The 20,216-nt window shown below is 43.1% G+C and overlaps 1 protein-coding gene across 1 annotated transcript in view; it reads left to right on the forward strand.

The window, feature by feature from the left end:
• LOC124864342 (nucleosome-remodeling factor subunit BPTF-like) overlaps nt 1-19,740 on the forward strand; it is a 34,611-nt gene extending 14,871 nt beyond the window's left edge. Inside the window, exons 13-32 of the mRNA XM_047359105.1 lie at nt 29-1,571; nt 1,756-1,880; nt 3,391-3,519; nt 3,633-3,783; nt 3,895-4,018; nt 4,108-4,354; nt 4,804-4,971; nt 5,259-5,398; nt 5,492-5,603; nt 5,725-5,912; nt 6,446-7,577; nt 7,670-8,973; nt 9,068-9,150; nt 10,038-10,263; nt 10,353-10,831; nt 10,939-11,115; nt 11,216-11,408; nt 14,551-14,635; nt 14,740-14,926; nt 18,996-19,740. Of these exons, the coding sequence (XP_047215061.1) occupies nt 29-1,571; nt 1,756-1,880; nt 3,391-3,519; nt 3,633-3,783; nt 3,895-4,018; nt 4,108-4,354; nt 4,804-4,971; nt 5,259-5,398; nt 5,492-5,603; nt 5,725-5,912; nt 6,446-7,577; nt 7,670-8,973; nt 9,068-9,150; nt 10,038-10,263; nt 10,353-10,831; nt 10,939-11,115; nt 11,216-11,408; nt 14,551-14,635; nt 14,740-14,926; nt 18,996-19,032 (6,830 nt within the window). The 3' untranslated portion in view covers nt 19,033-19,740. The remainder of the gene's footprint in view (nt 1-28; nt 1,572-1,755; nt 1,881-3,390; nt 3,520-3,632; nt 3,784-3,894; nt 4,019-4,107; nt 4,355-4,803; nt 4,972-5,258; nt 5,399-5,491; nt 5,604-5,724; nt 5,913-6,445; nt 7,578-7,669; nt 8,974-9,067; nt 9,151-10,037; nt 10,264-10,352; nt 10,832-10,938; nt 11,116-11,215; nt 11,409-14,550; nt 14,636-14,739; nt 14,927-18,995) is intronic.
• The last annotated feature ends 476 nt before the right edge of the window (nt 19,741-20,216 follow it).

Below are 20,216 nucleotides of genomic sequence, written 5' to 3' on the forward strand. Positions count from 1 at the left end.
CAACTAACTTTAAATTTCCTTGTTGTAGATGAAGTCAAAAGCAACAGCCCTTCCCCAGCTATTACAGAAAAAGAACCAACGCAGATACCTGCAGAACCCAAAAATGAGGAGATCCCAGCCAAAATCTTCTACGATGTTGTGAACGTCAGCGAGGGTTTCCAGTTGCGGACGGCATACAAGAAAAAGGTAAAGCCGTCCAAGCTAGACGGACTCCTGGAGCGCCGGGTCAAACAGTTTACCGTGGAGGAGAAGCAGAGACTCGAGCGGATGAGGCAGGCGGCCTGCTTGTCCAAAGTGACAGCCACAAAACCAAGCGCTGGGGTTAAGACGGAAGGAAGAGCAAATGGGAAACAGCAGCAAAATGCTTTGACCTCCAGCGTTAAAACAGAAGAGACGGTGGAAAACCTTCAAGTGGGAGATCCTGTGGTTAAAAAGCTGGACTTTGATGAGGAGAGTAAGAAGGCAGACAGCGTGGGCATTAAATCTGAGGCTGCTGTATCCAGCCAGAGTAACGTAGCGGAGAGGATTGCTTTACATGGGAACAAGGGGGATGATTGTTCTCATAAGGAAGTGAACGGAGAACCTGAACCCAACAGTGAAAACAATTGTCTGTCGGAAACAAATGGAAACAACCAAATGGCACAGAGAATCGGAGAGAGTCCTAAGAAACGTGGATACGATGAAATGAATCAAGGCAGCGGACAGACGGACTCAGAGGGCGCGGAGGCCGCCCAAGGTGAAAGTGGTCTGTCACAGATTAACGGCAGAACCGGATGTGCAGACTCTGCCTCTCGAGTCCAGGGCGATGCGTTAGATCCTGAGAAAGAGCCTGTTAAGTCTTTGATGAATGGGAACCTCTCACGGAACGAACTGTCCAGCGATGCACACCAGCCACCCCTGAAAGTACCAAAATTAGAGAACCACATTGAAGACAAAGAAGAATCTCTTAATAAGGGTGATTATTCAGCCATAAACAGAGAGGGGCCACTCCCTATAAAGCTTGAATCGACCAGCACTTCTTGTCACAATAGTAATATTCCAGATAGTTGCACTTCTAATGAGGATGTAAAGACATCCTTCACTAAAATCTCCTTAAGGGAGCCTCAAAATTCCTCTATGTACGACACACCCAAGAGTTTTAGTAAGACTCATCTAACTCCTCTAGCAAGTAGCTCAGCGTCCTCCGATAACGTTCCTACTACCACCCAGCCCAGCTTAGCAGCAGCTGGCTCCCTGAGGAGAAAACCCAGCAGCACCAAAATGACCGTCCCTGCTTCCAGGTCAGCTAGCTCTATGATGATTAGTAAAGAATATTCCACAAAAGACAGAGTCAACCTGCTCCGGTTCTCTAAATTCAAGAAAGCCCGCTCGGGCACAGCGTTGCCGTCCTACCGTAAATTTGTGACCAAGAGCAGCAAGAAGAGCATTTTTATCCTGCCAAATGATGACCTGAAGAGGCTGGGGAGGAAGGCGGGCATTAAGGAAGTACCCATCTTCAGCTACAATGCCAAGCCTGCACCCGATATATGGCCCTACCCTTCACCTCGGCCCACCTTTGGGATCTCATGGAGGTTGGTAACACCCGGAGATTGCTTAGGCTGGTTTTAGATCTGGCATGCAGGTATACTGATTTCAACATGTAATGCAACACAGATGTGTGTATATAAAGTTTTGTCGTTTTGTATAGCATCTACTGATATAAACATAGATGTTGGGGTTTTTTTTATATCTTGCTTGTGTCTCTCTTAATTTCAGATATCGTCTTCAGACTGTGAGGTCCTTGGCAGGCGTTAGCTTGATGCTTAGGCTGCTGTGGGCGTGCCTCAGGTGGGACGACATGGCTGTGAAGCCTTCCGCTGCGGTGGGAACAACTCGGAAAGGTGAGACAACTTCAGCAGACGGTGCACATTTATTGGCTGTCCTGGCAAAATGCTTAAAGTTACCGTAATTCATTTTTTATTGCAGCGGCATAATCTAGAACAACTCTTAGTCTTCTCCTATAATGTTTCATAAGGTTGGAGCTTGCAGCGGATGTTTCCTGCTCAGGTGTTGCAGCATTGAGGACGTGATAATATGGAATGCTAATTCAGTTTTGCAGTGCATACAATGCGCTGTGCTTTCTCTTTGGTCAAGTTTAAAGCGATCCTACAACTTTGACATTTTCAGTTGTTTCTCTGCGCTTCTTTTTGTTCCTCGGCGTCTCCCTCCATAGCTCATAACCGCACTTGGCATCAACATAGGCTGTGATTAGCGGAAGTAAGAGCATTGTGCAACACAAATCACCTGGAACACAGCACGCTGAATAGTTAGACACAATTTAACAATTTTAGTAATCGAGGTACTCTGATTATTCAAGGAATCATTTCAGCCCTGATACAGGGAGGGAGATCTTTGGGCATTCCTCTTTGCATTATCTATTTAGATCGTCCAGATTCCTGGGTCCTCTTATGCACTCATTAGCTCACTCAGGTTTCTACAGGATTTAGGTCAAGAGGCTTAGATGGCGATGGGGGATGTTTCATTTTGTGTTCGGTGCACCATTCTGTGTTGATTTGCCCACATGATTTGGATCATTATCCTGTTAAAAGTCTGCAAGAGCTCACCAGATTTTAACAAAATGTAAATATCCTATTATTACAAAGAATTCATTATTTAATCCATTCTGGCCATGTTCCCGGGGCCTTTGGAAGAGATACAGGCCCACAGCATTAGAACCTCGGCCATACTTTACTGTGGGCACGAGGAGCTTTTCCACACATTTATTCTTTGTTTTATGCTCGGCTGGTACAGAGTGTTTGATGCAGAAAAGCTCAATCTCAGTCTAATGTGACCAAACCGCATAATTTCAGTTTATGACGGTTGGGGCGAAGTGAGTGTCATTGTTAACCTCCTCTGGGAGGGAAGTTGTTATCGCGAGAGTCTGGTGGAGTTTTGAGGTTGGTTTTTTATGGTTGAGCTGGGAGACGGCGGGTTGGTAAAAATAAACCTGGCAAAATTATAAACGTGATGTTTATAAGTTTTCAGTCATCACTTCAAAACAACTAGCCTGAATATGTAGAACACCCCCTCATGCTGATTTTGAAGTATGGCAGAGGATCTGTGATGCTGTGGGCCTGTTTTTTTCTAAGAGCTTGGGAATCTTGCTAGATTGCATGTCATCATGAACTCTTTGATACACCAGGATAACAAATGTGGTCGGAACGGTTACCTCCTCGTATTGGATTGCATTTGACTCTAAATAATCCATCCTTTTAATGTTTGATTTCCTCAAAGTATTAAGAGATGTAACTGGTCTAAACTGACGGGGCTTTTTGTCCGTATGCCCTCTGGATTAAACCAGAAGATTATTATCTTCTGGTGACTTTAAATGAGGAACCGTTTTGTCTTCAGAAACTACAGACACGGACATAATCACAACAGAGATTATTAGACGCAGAGATGTTGGGCCCCATGGCATTCGCTCTGAATACTGCATCAGGAAGATCATCTGCCCCATCGGAAACAGGGACACTCCCAAAGGTAGGAGGTTTAAGGGGGAATAAAGAACATACATGTACATTTAAGGAATAATCGGGATGAGATGGCACATTTCCTAAGAGAAATAAGAAACTTTTAACACTTTCTGTGAACAGAAACTCCAACTCCTCAAAGGAAAGGGCTTCGCTCGAGTGCCTTGAGGCCTAAAAAGCAGGAACCAGCCAAACAGACTGGGCCTGTCGCTGTGGAAACCTGGGTCCCTGAAGAGGAGCTGGAGCTTTGGGAAATAAAAGCCTTTGCAGAGAGGTTGGAGACACGTACCTTGTTGTTTAAACCTAAAAATATTTTTTGGGTGAATAATGCATCTTCAGATGGACCATCTTTTCTCTGCAATTTCATCTTTTCTTGCTTTTACAGAGTGGAAAGAGAGAAGTCTCAAGGTTTAGATCCATCCAAAACCAGTGGTACTCTGAAGACCACAGAGGAAGTCAAGGCCCATTTGGAGAATCAGCTGAAGCAGGCCAGACTTGCTGCCCAGCAGGTGACAACACAGCTACAGATTTAGATGGATCTCTGTATCCTGGCCAGCCAGCTGTCTGCATGCCCAACTTATTCTAAAACCTTTTTTAGAAACGTCTCGAGCAGCAAAAACTGACCACCACTGTGACTACTGCCACAACTACCACCACCAGCACCACTGCAGTCAGCGCTCCCAGTACACCGACCTCTACAGGCCAGACGACGAGTCAGATAACATCTGGAGCTAAGATGGTCCTGGCCTCCAGGCTGGGCTCCCCAGCTCCATTCCAGCAAGACAAGAACTTCCACCAGTCCTTTGCTTCCTGGGTGAAGCAGGGCCAGAACAACAACAGCTCAGGTAAGGAGACGGAAGGAGTTATCTGGAGGCCAAATCATTATCACCCACATTCAATTAGCAGCATCAGAATCACTAAAAGGTTGTCGCTTTCCATGGTCAAGCTTTTTGTTTTCTGTTCCTATTTTCTGACAACCATTCATACGACGCCTCATCTTTTTATAATCTTCCATTACATACCATATCAATAATTGAACCAGCCTGTCCAAAAATAATTTTATAAATTGTGGTGTCCACTTTCAGTCTGACAAACATCCGTATTTTGTGGAGTCTTGAATTATTTCGAAACGTGTCATCCGAAACCAAAAACAATTCAAATTATTCCAGATGTTTAAGCAATCTGCTCCTTTGTGGACTTGAACCTCACAGTGGACACCTCAGCTGTACATTGGCTGTTGTTGTGGCCCTTCTGTGGGTACACATGACTGTAGGTGGCGTGGTGTGTCTTGCAGCCTCCGCGGGCTCGGTGGCCACGGTGGCCGGCAGCATCACCACCTCAGAGCAAACCTTCCAGATCGCTGGCAGCCCAGTGACTGTGGCTGGGCACGTCCTCGCCGCCAAACTACCACTGGCCGCTAACAGCAAGATTGTCACACTCAATGTGCCTTCTACTCAAGGAGGTAGGGAGCATGAGTGTTGATCCATTTTGGCAAGTGTGTCCCACAGCCTTGCCAAAATGGATAGAAAAATGTCTAGTGGGAGGCATAACTCTTCCTTGATTAAGTGTTGACCCTCAGCATGATCAGTAATTTTCTCTTCATAAATATGTACTGACCAAAACATGCATGCTAATTTTAGGACTCTTAAATACACTTAGATGTTTAAAAAACCCACACAGATTCCATGCTTTTACACTTTACATCATTGATCTTCATTCCTCCTTTACTAACATGATGGATTTTCTCAGGAGGTCTCGTTCAACAGAAGGTTCTGGGCATTTTCCCCTCTGGGCCTCCTGCAAACCTGAGGACATACAGCACATTACATCCTACAACTGGGAACATGAACCTCAGAGCTGCAACCTCTGCTTCAAGCACCCAGCAGAAGGTCTTCTGGCGTTAAATCCATCTGTTTTCTTGTTATCTAATAAGTATTTTTCTTGATAATCATACTGTTTTATTTTGGTTTGTTGTTTTTTAGGCCATCACCACAGTGAGCCAGACACAACCGGGCGCAACAGGTAACCAGTTAACTTCTCCGTCGATCTCTATGGGCTCAACAGTGGTTCGAAATTCAACAATTGTTCAGCAGGATGATCTATCAAGCTACTGTGTTTTTTGTTTTTTTTCCTAAATGTCATATAAATCTCAAGTGTTTGCATATCTAAGCCTTACAGTAGCAAATAAAAGGTTAACTCTTCCTTTTAATTTCAGGTCAGTCTCAACAGGCTGCAGTCACAGCTGCCCCCGGTATGGCTCCTGCTCCAAGAGCTGCAGCTTTGGCATCCTCTTCTGGTGCTGTCCCCACAACTCCTGTTGCATCCTCTCAGGCCCAGAGACCACAGCAGGGCCAAGTAAAGCTCACCATGGCTCAGCTCATGCAGCTGACACAAAGTGCCCAGGTAAAGACCACCTTATTTCCCTGCTTTTCTTTCCTGTCTGCTTCTCTAACAACGTAGCTGTGAAGAAACGATCGGTTTTCAAGATTTTTATAGTGCTGTTTGACACTTGAATTATACCAAGACCTGCAGTGAAGTGCACTGTTGAAAAATCTTGAGTTATTTTTTGCAAGATCTCAAGTTGCAAATGTGGCTTGCAAGCATCAAGCTGAAAACTGACGACCAACTCCAAGGAAACCTGACTGCAGCAGAAGTTTGTGTACTTCTTGTAGTTTAGTGTTAGTTTTAACAATTCCTATTATTTGAGGTATGCTCAATTCTTATGTCCAAATAACTGGAACATGCACAAAATTGTTCCAAATTTATGTAATTTGTATAAATTAATTATTATTTTACAGAGGAGGTCATATGTTTCGAAAGTAGCACAGGATCTCGCAATACTTGTATGGAATCTTGTGAAATATAACTCTGGGGGTCTTCTGCAGGATCTCGCAATTTTGACCGGCACTGTGACTTATTTCTTTGAACCTTTGCAGGGGGGGAACCCAGGCCTGACAGTAGTGATCCAGGGTCAAGACCAGACCCAGGGACAACTTCAAATCATCCCACAGGGTGTCACGGTCATCCCTGGCCCTGGTCAGCAGCTAATGCAGGCAGCCATGCCCAATGGACAGGTCCAGCGCTTCCTCTTCACTCCTGTGGCCCCGTCGTCAACACCTTCAACTTCAGCTCCCCTGAATGATACCCCTGCGAAACCCGCTACAACTCTAAGCCCTCAAAACCAGATTCCTATTCCAACTCAAGGACCAGCCGCAGCGCACGTCCAGACAACTCCATCAGCCTTAGCCCAAGCTCAAATGGCCGCACCTCTTCCTGCTCCTATGCGTGTTGCAAGCCCCTCACCAAAGCCCACATGTGCCCCCGGCCCAGCTTCTGTTCCTGTTCAGACCCAAGTCAGATCCACCGTGACTGCTTCACAACTAGCTGCGTCAGCTCAGGCTTCTCCACAAGCACACATTTCAGCTGCTTCAGCCATCCCTTCACGTTTGCACATGTCTTCTCCTGCACCTTCTAGAACACAACCTTCTACACAGGTGTTAACCTCCACACAACCACCAATTGTTGCAGAACCTCAAGTGGTCACCTCTTTCAGTGACTCGACACAAAATATAAGTGTGATTTATAAGCAAGGCCTCCCCTCCACCCCTACACATATTCAAGCTGTCCCCCAAACCCTGATCTCCACACTTACAACAGGTTCACCTCCTGCACAAAACCAAACTGCAAGTTTGCCTCCTGTTCCAGGACATACCCAAGTCCAGTCCCAGTCTGTCTGTGCAGCACCAGGCTCAACCTCAACCCACCTCCAGATGCAGACCTCTACCCCTGTGCCTGCTTTGTCACCTGTGCCAGCCAGACCAGCCACCCAAGCCTCAGCCCAGATTCCTGTTTCCGCTTCACTACCTTCACCTGTCCAAATACCAACACCGGCCCTTGCACCTGTCTCTGCTCCACTTGTAGCTGTTGTGTCCACCCAAGTTTGCATCCCTTCCCCAGCCAAAGCTCCAACCCAAATACCAGCTGCACGTTCTGTGCCCTTTCATGCAGCTATGGCGAATGCTGTGGTCACACCGGTCACAGCCACCTCTACCATACCTTCAGTGCCAGGTAAAGAACTAAACTCCTGCTCATCATTGTGCTGTTTTTGTTTTAAGAGTATTGTTCAGGTTGCATCCCTTAACGTTTCTCTCCTTTTGTAGCTCTGATAGAACCGAGGGCAGCTCAGTCCAAAAACTGGACTTCGTCTTCTTCTCAGGCTCCAGGTCAGACAGTTCAGCAGGCTGCAACTCCAGTTACACCCCCTGCTATGGCGTCTGTACCTGCCTCTGCTCCTGCACCTGTCTCCATCCATTCTCCCATCGCTCCTTTGCCTCAGACATCTCAGACTCCACACTCTCAAGTACTGGTCCAGCATCCTGCCATTGTATCAATGCAGCAGGTGTCTCGTGTGGCGGCATCAACAGTGCAGGTTAATATGAAGGGATTGCCAGTTTCCTCTGTTGTGTCCACTGTAAGACCCGCACAGCTCCACACCTGCAGACAAGTCCAGCAAATGCCACACATCCAGCCTCAAACCCACCCCCAAGTGCAAGCTCAAGTTCAGCCCCAGATCAGAGTTCAGTTTCAACCACAGGCACAAATACAGCCACAAACACAACAATCACCTCAACCCCAAGTGCAACCCCTTACTCAGGTCCAGTCCTCTACGCAGCTCCAGGCCAGGGCACAACCTCAGTACCACCCCCAGGTTCAAGCTTCATTTCAAACACAAACTCAAACTACGCAACAGCCTCTGATTCAGTCTCAGCCTCAGGCACAATCTCAAGCCCAAGCTCAGCTTCAACCTCAGCCCCAGATCCAAACCCAACTCCAGCCCCAGCTTCAGATCCAGCAGCAAAGCCAGATTCATGCTCAGATTTCACAGCAGCCCCACGGCCATGTTCAGTCCCACATTCAAACCCAAGTCCAAACACAACCTCAGTTTTCGATCCAGTCACCACAACAAACCCAAGCCCCACAACCGCTGCAGGTCCAGCCCCATGGCACGGTCCAGGCAAAACTCCAGGTCCAGTTCCAACATCAGAACCAATCTCAAGTGCAAGCGCAGCCTCAGCTTCAGGTCCAGTCTCCAATCAGACATCAGCTCATCACTGTTTCAGGTCTTCAGCAACCAGTCCAGCTCCTCTCTGCCCTGCCACCTCATGTCGCTGCCCAGATCCAGGCCCAGATCCAGGCGCAGGCCCAGCAGCAGGGGGGCCCGGTTCCCCAGCAAATCAAGCTGCAGCTGCCTATCCAGATCCAGCAGGCAGGGGCCCAGATTCAAGCCCACCAGATCCAGAACATGGTGACCATACAGGCACCAGCAAGTATTCAAGAGCAGCTTCAGAGAATGCAGCAGCAACTACAACAACCACCAAAGAAGAAGAAACATAATGAGGCTAAAAGGGAACCCAAAGAGCAAAATCTGCAGGTTATTGGTCCTAAGGACGGCATTCAGAAGCAGGTGAGACTCCAAGACATAACAGTTATTGATGTTTTTATTATACATTAACTCTTTAGATGTGTTAGATGTTAATGGGTAACATTTTCCTTGTCAGGTGGCGGTAAAGCAAAACACTTCAGCAGAACAGCTAAAACAGAGAAAGACCCTGGCTGCAGCAGAGCGGGAGGAAAACCAGAGGTTGGACCGTTATTTATGAGCTAAATATTATTATTTGTGAGCCCATCCACACTTTAAACCAGAAACTGCTCATATACTTGGATCTGACAGGTGTGATAAAGATGTGTATGAAGCCTTGAGGGGAAAAGAAACAATTTAAGAAATAATTGTTTCACCCAAATTACTCAATGTTTGTATCTCAGTTGTCAATACTTTAGAAAACCTCATTTTACCTCCTTTCTCATACAGCTTTTCACAGGCTTGGAGCATACAGAGAGAGGGATCTTTGACTGTTTGGCTTTGCACAATCTCTCTAGATCTTCCAGAGACCCATGTCCACTCTTTGGCTCTCATCCTTTCAGGCTCTGACCACAGATTGTCGGTAGAATTAACGACTAGACACAAAGATGGCCCACAGCATTGGACATCCTCCACTATACTTCACAGTGGGCATGAGATGTCATTCTTTTTATCACACCAAACCCATCTGGAGGGCTTGTTCCTGAGACGCTCAGGTCAACACAGAAATGTTTCACCAGAATTGACCTTCTTTCATGGAAAAATCTCCGTCCCTGGACCTGAATCCGTCAGGAGAGCTGTTGGGTGAACTGAAAAGACCCAGAACTCTCGAGCAAAGCGGAATGGTCAAAGATCCGTCTCTAAGTTTGCTCCATCCCCTATATTATAGCAGATGACTTGGTGCTGCTCTGTAATTAACAACACATATGATATTTAGTTTTTTATTTCTTAAAAAGACATTTTTCTTCCAACTAAAAAAATCTAGTGCAAAACAAGGTGAATTCCTTTTTTTTTTTTTTCAGATGTTTCAACAAATTTGTTCACGTCTGCATGTGTGAATGGCATTCTGGGAACAAGAAGGTTCCTAAAGTTTTTTTCTCTTTCTTCAGAATGATCGTGTGCAACCAGGTGATGAAGTTCATCCTGGACAAGATTGAGAAGGATGAGAAGCAGGCCGCTAAGAAAAGAAAGAAGGAGGAGGTGGTTGAGCAGAAACGCTCCAAACAGAACGCCACCAAACTGACTGCGCTGCTGTATAAGCACAAAGAGCAACTGAAGGCTGAAATCCTGAAAAAGAGGGCCCTGCTGGACAAGGAGCTGCAGCTGCAAGTACAGGTTAGATTTACTGCTACCTTACCAGTATTTTAATGCACTGTATTTAGAAGTTGAGATCTCAGGCTCTAAAAAACTGTTTGTCTTCTCAGGAGGAGCTGAGGCGGGATTTAGCCAGGCTACAGAAAGAAAGGGAGAAAGCCCGCGCTGCCATTACCCAGGCTGCTGCAGCAACGGTCAAGGCAGCTTCCTCTCTCTCGTCCCACCTTACTCACTCCTCACATTCCTCTCACAGCTCCCACTCTTCAACGTCCTCGTCCCATAAACGGAAGAGAGAAGACGAGAGGGACAAAGACAAAAGCAGAGATAGAGACAGGCATCACGAGAAGAACAAGAAACGGGACAGGGACAAGGACAGAGACCGACACAGAGACAGAGAAAAAGACAGAGAGCGGGACAGGCTTCAGGATAGAGATCGAGACAAGGACAAGGATCAGGACGGGGATCCGGAACGAGATTCCAGCTCACTAAAACACAAGAAAAAGAAGAAAAAGCTGTCTTCTACCTCAAAGGATCATAAGAAGGACACCAAACTGTACTGTATCTGCAAAACGCCGTATGACGAGTCTAAGTGAGCTTCAACGGCCTCCACTAGTTTGGTTAAAGTTCTATAATCTGTGCAAGGAATCATAGGGCCTGGAGTCACTGTTGTAAAAATAAATTTCTCTTCTCTCACAGGTTCTACATTGGGTGTGATCTTTGCTCCAACTGGTTTCACGGTGCCTGTGTAGGAATCACAGAAAAAGAGGCCAAAAAGTTGGAGGACTTTGTGTGTAACGACTGTAAACGTGGTCAGGAGGGACAAAGCAGCGAGGAACTGTACTGCATTTGTCGGACGCCTTATGACGACACCCAGTAAGGCTCTATATACATATTATAGATGTCTTCTGTTGGAACTCTTAACTATGTCACGTCCATTGTTTTGATTTATCCACCATCTAATCTTCACCCACAGGTTTTATATAGGGTGTGATCGCTGCCAGAACTGGTACCACGGGCGCTGTGTGGGCATCCTGCAGAGCGAAGCCAATCACATCGACGTGTACGTTTGTCCGCAGTGTCAGTCGACAGAAGACGCGATGACGGTCCTGTCACCGCTCACCGACAGGGACTATGAGGGTCTGAAGAGAATATTACGTGCATTACAGGTATGAACTCTGTGATGATTTGGAAAATGCAGCAGGTTTGGGTGCCTGAACTTATATTGTTAAACATAATGGAACTTCTTTTTTATTTTAAAAAAGATGCCGAAATTAATTTTCAATTATTTCTTTAACTTCAGTCAACTAAAAAAAACAGAACTCTGCCAGCTGAGTGACTCCAAAATATGACCTGAACTCTGAATTCAACCAAATTTTTCATTTTTCCACCACACACCTTATAGTGTGTGGTGGAAAAACATTTTATTGGGATTTTATGTAATGCACCAACACCAAATCGTGCAAACTTTGTACGATGGAAAGAAAAGGATGGGTTGTTTTTGACATCAAAAGTGTGGCATGCCCCCTTTAATCTAATACCGTGAAATAAAATCTAGTCCATCCAGACGCTTATCAGTGGTCAACTAAATTAACAGAGTCCACTTGTGTGTGATTGAATTTCTGTATTCAGTGAAAGCCCCAGTATTAAAAACATGGTGGTGGCAGCATCATGCTGTGGTAGGATGCTTTTCTTCAGCAGGGACAGGTTGTTACTTCTAATTCCTAAGTATAATCACTTCAGCGTTTGTGATTTTGAATTTTTGGACCCACAGCAAGAGTGTCAGTTGCAAGTTTCCTCATTTAAAACTAATTTCAGAAACTGAGATGTTTCCAATGAAACAGGAAGTGATTTTTATTCATGGCCCTTTTATGTACCCACAGTTAAAAATCAGTAATTAATGTTTAATTTCTGTAAAACAGCTTTTCTATAAAGTTTAAAGAATTTTATGTATGTTTTAAAATTTTACCTCTGTGACCTAATCTGAGATTTTGGCTTTATTGGCTTTTTTTCTTGTGTCACTCTGGAGCTTCCTGTGTTACTGGATACATTTCTCCCCTGCTGATTGAATCTGGATAAATGACTAAATTGGAATATTTTTTAACATAAACGACCTCCTTCTGTACCAACTGGACCTTACCATTGCCAAAAGTATTTTCTCACGCATCCAGATCATTGAATTCTGGTGTTTCAACCACCTCCGTTTGTGAAAGAATGGGTCGCTCTCAGAATCTCAACAAATTCCAGGGTGGCACCGTGAGGATGCCAATTTTCAGGAGTTGGGACAATTTCATGCTCCTATCTCTGTTAGAACAGTTTGATGATGGCCCCTTCAGTTCTAATATGACTAGTGCACAAAGAAGGTCCATAAAGACATGGATGACCAAGTTTGGTGTGGAAGACCTTGACTAGACCTGCGTGGAGTCCTGGCTTTTGGGAATATAGAGGACTTGTGGGGGCTGAAGAGCCCTTTCTATTTTTATTTTTGAAAGCTGGGTTTAAAATGATGCCACACATCTTATAGTGATCAGTTTTATATTTAATTCGATTTTAGCAGATCAGATATTTAAACCTTTTGTTCACAAAAGATGGTGGAGCCTGTTTCAATCATAATGGAAATACTTTGTACTACAGGTCCTTCTCAAAATATTAGCATATTGTGATAAAGTTCATTATTTTCCATAATGTCATGATGAAAATTTAACATTCATATATTTTAGATTCATTGCACACTAACTGAAATATTTCAGGTCTTTTATTGTCTTAATACGGATGATTTTGGCATACAGCTCATGAAAACCCAAAATTCCTATCTCACAAAATTAGCATATCATTAAAAGGGTCTCTAAACGAGCTATGAACCTAATCATCTGAATCAACGAGTTAACTCTAAACACCTGCAAAAGATTCCTGAGGCCTTTAAAACTCCCAGCCTGGTTCATCACTCAAAACCCCAATCATGGGTAAGACTGCCGACCTGACTGCTGTCCAGAAGGCCACTATTGACACCCTCAAGCAAGAGGGTAAGACACAGAAAGACATTTCTGAACGAATAGGCTGTTCCCAGAGTGCTGTATCAAGGCACCTCAGTGGGAAGTCTGTGGGAAGGAAAAAGTGTGGCAGAAAACGCTGCACAACGAGAAGAGGTGACCGGACCCTGAGGTAGATTGTGGAGAAGGGCCGATTCCAGACCTTGGGGGACCTGCGGAAGCAGTGGACTGAGTCTGGAGTAGAAACATCCAGAGCCACCGATCACAGGCGTGTGCAGGAAATGGGCTACAGGTGCTGCATTCCCCAGACCTGGGCTACAGAGAAGCAGCACTGGACTGTTGCTCAGTGGTCCAAACTACTTTTTTCGGATGAAAGCAAATTCTGCATGTCATTCGGAAATCAAGGTGCCAGAGTCTGGAGGAAGACTGGGGAGAAGGAAATGCCAAAATGCCAGAAGTCCAGTGTCAAGTACCCACAGTCAGTGATGGTCTGGGGTGCCGTGTCAGCTGCTGGTGTTGGTCCACTGTGTTTTATCAAGGGCAGGGTCAATGCAGCTAGCTATCAGGAGATTTTGGAGCACTTCATGCTTCCATCTGCTGAAAAGCTTTATGGAGATGAAGATTTCATTTTTCAGCACGACCTGGCACCTGCTCACAGTGCCAAAACCACTGGTAAATGGTTTACTGATCATGGTATCACTGTGCTCAATTGGCCTGCCAACTCTCCTGACCTGAACCCCATAGAGAATCTGTGGGATATTGTGAAGAGAACGTTGAGAGACTCAAGACCCAACACTCTGGATGAGCTAAAGGCCGCTATCGAAGCATCCTGGGCCTCCATAAGACCTCAGCAATGCCACAGGCTGATTGCCTCCATGCCACGCCGCATTGAAGCAGTCATTTCTGCAAAAGGATTCCCGACCAAGTATTGAGTGCATAACTGTACATGATTATTTGAAGGTTGACGTTTTTTGTATTAAAAACACTTTTCTTTTATTGGTCGGATGAAATATGCTAATTTTGTGAGATAGGAATTTTGGGTTTTCATGAGCTGTATGCCAAAATCATCCGTATTAAGACAATAAAAGACCTGAAATATTTCAGTTAGTGTGCAATGAATCTAAAATATATGAATGTTAAATTTTCATCATTACATTATAGAAAATAATGAACTTTATCACAATATGTTAATATTTTGAGAAGGACCTGTACATGTCTTTCAGTATTTTACCCGTTCTGTGTAACATATGTTGATGTGTTTCATTTTGCTAAATGTGTCCTTTATTAAAAACAATTCATTTTGTGTGCTTCTGTTTTTCAGTCTCATAAAATGGCATGGCCTTTTCTAGAACCGGTGGATCCTGACGATGCACCAGATTATTACCGCGTCATCAAGGAGCCAATGGGTAGGACTTACTAAGATTTGTCCTACAACCTGTGTGCGTATGATACATCCAATGAAAGTGACATTGCATGTATGTTCTTTTTATTTCATTTGTCTCTCTCTAAGATTTTTCCACAATGGAAACCCGCTTACAAAAGCGACATTACCTGAAGCTCACAGAGTTTGTGGCAGACGTGACCAAAATCTTTGACAACTGTCGCTACTACAACCCCAACGACACGCCCTTCTTTCAGTGCGCTGAGGTGCTTGAAGCCTTCTTTGTCCAGAAGCTGAAAGGCTTTAAGGCGAGCAGGTAGGTGCTGCTGTTCCTGCAAATCAGATGTTTTAAGGATTCTGGGTTTTTTTGTGCTGTAAAGCTGCTGATTTAGAAACTCCTGTCATGTTTATTCGTTTGTATCTTCATCCGTGTTTTTATGTCTGCTTGTTATTTATTTTTTTTATCACAAGCATGAGTGTTGTATTATTAGGTATTAGAATATGGTTTACTTTTAGAGCGTATGTTATAGTCATGACTAGTCGTGGAAAAGTGTTCATACCATTTGAACTTTTTCACATTCTGTTGCGTGACAACCACAAATTTCCAAGTATTTAATTGGGATTTTATTGCATAGACCAACACACTATAGTGCATAATTGTCAAATGGAAGGAACTTGATTTCAATTTTTTAACTATAAATATTTAGCTGCCTGATAAATGTCCCTACATTCTTTGCACATCTTGAGAATAAAATTGTTGCCCATTCTTCACAAAAAAAAATTCTGAAGGTTGGTCAGATTTAGTTGTTTGTAAATGGCCATTTTCAAGTCTTACCACAGATACTCTGTTGAATTAGCACTGGTTGTATTTTTAGGGTCATTGTTAGCATTAGAGGAAGCTAATATATAGGAAAACGTTCATTTTTGTGCTCATTTGACCAGAGCAAATGATTTTACATGCCATACCTTGCTGTTTTTTAATGTGTGATTGAATTTCGGAGACTAGGACTGCAGATGGAAAATAGCCTTTATGCTAACTGGTGGATTTGCTGCCCCTGTCAAATAAACCAATTTTATTCTGTTCCTGTCTACCCTCCATGGCTTGTAGCAAACAGCAGTTTTTTTAAGCAATATGGCTGTTTTCTTGGCCATCTTTTTATAAAGGCCAACTCGTGGAGTCCACAGTTAGTAGTTGTCCTTTCTACAGATTCTCCCACCTTAGATGTGGATTGCTGTAGCTCCTTCAGAGTTCCCATGGGCCTCCTGGCTGCTTCTCTGATCAATGCTCTTCTAACCTGGCTTGTCAGTTTAGGTTGTCAGCCATTTCTTGGTACCATACTCATTCCATTTTCAGATGATGGATAAAACGGAGCTCTGTGTTAGTTTATCACATTAAATCCTAATAAAATACATTGAGGTCTGTGGTTAAAATGTGACAAATTTGAAGATGTTTAAGGGGTATGAATACTTTTTTGAGGCCCAGTACGTACAGCTATTTAGTACTGGATTGGACATCACGTGACTACCACATGACATATCTGCGCCATTGCTATGCATTGAGTCAGGACTGCTGCAGAAGCAGCGTCAGAAGAACACAGAACGGGTTCTCTTTAAAGGCCAATAAAGTTCTAGGAGTGAAATGACATTATTTTGACAGTTTGACTTGAATGTGACCGAGATATAATTGACATGAAATGTCATTTGCGTAACACAAGTATGCCATGAAAAGTAGTACAGTGTTTAAAATAATAAAACATTTCACCTAATTCAATAAAGATTAAATAAAATAGTTTAATACACTTCAATAGTCATAAACTTTCATTTCAATTCAAATTAAAAAATACTTTATTAATCACAAAGGGGAATTAGATGTTGTAGATCATATTATGAAGGTTTCTTCAAAGAACCATTGTAGATGCTGATGGCTGTGGGCAGGAAGGATCTCCTCTAGAGGTCCGTCTTACAGCAGATCTGAAGAAGCCTCTGACTGAAGACAACAGTCTCATGAAGAGGATGCTCAGGGTTCTCCATAATGTTCTTCATTTTATGAAGAATCCGTCTTTATTAGTGGAGTTTATGACAGGTACACAGAATCTGAGGCTGCGTTCCATTAACCTCGGAAGTCGGGAGTTTACGTAGCCTTCCAGTTTTTGTGCGTATCACTGGCAACTGTAGCAGCAATCTTACGACAACGATGATAATAACCACTGTTCTACGCAGTATTTCCTGCATATAAACACTGAAAAGTATTATGTGTACGATTGACTAAATGTTGCATAAATAATAAAGAACTGCTAAAAACAGTCACAGTATGAACGTTTTATGACTAACGAATATCTTGAATGTGGAAGTCGGGTATGGTCGTGTCGTCCCAACTTTCCGACTTGTAATTCCAACTTTCGGGGGCGTTCCAATTGAAGTTTCCTACTCGGAGGTCGGAAATTCCTACTTCCAAGTCCAAATGAAACGCAGCATGAATTCCTGGATATTTTTGGATGAAACAAATATTTTTTTCCATATTCTCTTCATTAAACATATTCTAAAATTTGCATTATCCTTTGTAAAAACTTTAGTTTAATTAAGTTTGATTTGACCCTTTAGGTTCCCCACAGTACTAAGCTAGTTGTGCTGGATAGGCTATGCTATGTTTTCACTCTTCACCACTAGTTTTTATGCTTAATGTCTTATATGCTCCCTTACGAACAAACATTAATTCACAGCACTTTGCCGCATTAGCGGCCATTGCTTGCTTATCTTTTATCCTCTCCCTCTCTGCTCCTCCTCTCCTCTAATGGCTGTCTCTGTCTCTGTGCTGCTGTGACAGACAGCCTCAAAAAAAGAAAGGAGGTGGCGTCTGGGAGTTTTAGGGAGGCAGATACCCGAGTGAGCCGCATGAACGGCATGGATTGTTTATTTAAAAAAATCAAACACAACCAGAACCGAGCCTTTGGTGCTGCCTCTCAGGGGTAGCTGAGCGGTCCTAGTGCTCCTGAAGGCCAGTCTGCCCTATGAACCCTCTTTTAATAAATCAGTTTCAAAATTCCAGCGTCAAGGCCAGAAACCAACAAACTGTGACACAATAATAACAACTATGCAGCTTGAGTTGTTAAAAATCAATTTACAGCATAATAATCTTTATAGCACAGTAGGTATACCTGTCAATACTACATTACAAGGTTCCCACACTGCTTACAGGTTTATGTTTAGGGAGAGTACTTATTTCTATGTATCATAACATCAGCAATGTTCTAAGCCTCAATTTGAGCTACATTTATAAAAATCAGATAAGAAATAAGGACTCTTTGATCATATCTGTGACAGATGCTCATCCCACATCAGAACAGCATGGTTTCGTTGACATGACTCAATGTAATTGCCTCTATGTGCACACGTCCCCATGTATAGCGGATAATAGGCGATGTCCCGTCCAGTAATATATATCAATGGCATTACTGTCTCAACATTGCCCATGGAGGCATGTAGCATCTCTGTAGCATACCACATTTTGCATTTGTGTGTGTGTCCACCTGTGCTGCATGCCTGTGATTTAAGCCATCCCATCTTCTTTTTGTTTCTTGCAGATTGTCAGATTCTTAAGTGTGCCAGTCTAGCTGGAGTCTGGACTGGATGCTGGGGTCTCTGTTGACACTGAAATAAAAATTATGCGTTTCCAAAACAGCAAAATCTCAAGATAAACCTCACAGACACACAACCACCAAAATACGCTCTTTTGTTGCTTTGTTTTGAGTTTTTTTTCTGAAGGAAGAAGTTGTAATTATAACAGGAAAGATGGCAAACTGGCAGTCATGTTGATATCATGTTCTCTTTCACAGCACATTAGGATACTGGCCTTTCTGATCAGCCAAGCTTTCTATGTATTGTTTTAAATGCAGTTTACTTCCAATCTTGTATTTATTTCTGTTTAAACATCTCAGTTGAATTGGACATGTTGAAGGTGTTGACTAAAGTATAAAAAGGTGCATATTTTATTATAAAGGTATATTTATGAAATGTTTTGTATGTTACTTCACCTTCGGTTTGACTTCATCTGAATGTTATCTACGTTTTATGATGTACAGTGGTTGTGAGATATGTCTGACTGTATATGACCCTTTTAATAAAAAGAAAAATATAATTTTAGATTAGTAATGTTTTATCAGTCTAAAATGGTCTGAAGAGTGAGAAGTGTGTCTTCCTGTTCCCTAAATCACAAGGTAACCCTCCGTTTGCAGATTTCGTCACTAATAAAGTCATTTCCACCAACATGGTTGCACAACCTTAAGCTTACCTCTTTGTTTCTTCTGTCTGTTAGATGATCTTTCATATCTGCAGCAATAAAGAAACTGAAGAGCTCTCAACTCTTCCCCTTTCTCCACATCCTTTAGGTCTCATAACAACAAGTTTCAGTCTTCAGCCTCTTAGACAGGATCACACGTTTCGCAAACACAATGCACTTGCCAAGAATCTGGCTTTTCTGAACTGTGACTCTGTGACGCCCCGCCGCGTGACTGGGTCAGCCAGCACCGCCGCTTTAACAGGATCCTTAAGGCTGAGCTGCCCTCTGCCCATTTGGGGTGCAAGGGGGCACCTCTCAGGACCCTATCCTCACAAGCAGGCCAGCGCAGAGAGGTGAGAACTGAGGCAAATCGGAAGGAAGTTTACCTCGGAGAAAACTCACATTTCCATGTACTAATTTTTTTTTTACTCCTCCCCCACCCTCTCCCATACGTTGTAAAAAGACATCCTCTGGCACTTCATGTGTCTGCTCAATTAGCAAGCATCATGTTTCAAGAGTTTTGTGTCTGAATTCAGATGTCGCAGTGGAACAATGTTTTTCCTTGTGCATTTCCACTCATTGTTAATTCTGAAGTGGCATGAAAGAGTTTAAGTACTAAATATGTGGACATCAGTCGTCTTCTTGGTTAAACGTATATAAATATTCTACTGAGAGTACGGTAATAAGCTATTGTAAATGACTTGCTTTGCAGTAGTGACTGAAAACAACGAAAATATGTATTTCAAGGTTCCTGCCCTGTTTATAAAAAATCATCAGATTTTGACTTGGTTTTTTTGTATTACAGCTGAAGAAATATTGATGTATATGAAACTTAATAAAACTTAAAAGACTGATTTGCTTCTACTTCTTTTCCAGTAATGATTAGATCAATTTCATTTTATTTATTCATTTCTCTGCATAAGTCAATTTACTTCAGAAATAATTTATTAATCCCAAAGAAAATTTAAATGTAGCTCATATTATGCAGGTTTTATCGTTTTATTTCACCACTGTCAGTGGTGTTAAAATTTAATTTTTCACAGACCAAAGAAACTTGTGCATAACTTAATGTTTTAATTATCACCTCCTGCTTATTGCCCGTGTTGCTATGGATTTTGCCGACTTTGCTCTTAAGTTTAAAAACGAATTGGATTTATTTCAAGGAACAGTAAAAATATGAAAACAGATGTTTATTATGGCCTCTAAATGCCATTGTGGATAAATCTGGAATTATTTTTCATTATTTCAGCAGTAATATCAAGAAAAACATTTCTTCTCAAATGATGTGTAGCTTCCTTTTACTGAAGCTTGTATGATAATTTTTTAACTC

Source organism: Girardinichthys multiradiatus, chromosome Y (genome assembly GCF_021462225.1).
Source record: "Girardinichthys multiradiatus isolate DD_20200921_A chromosome Y, DD_fGirMul_XY1, whole genome shotgun sequence".
In the NCBI taxonomy this organism is placed as follows: domain Eukaryota; kingdom Metazoa; phylum Chordata; class Actinopteri; order Cyprinodontiformes; family Goodeidae; genus Girardinichthys; species Girardinichthys multiradiatus.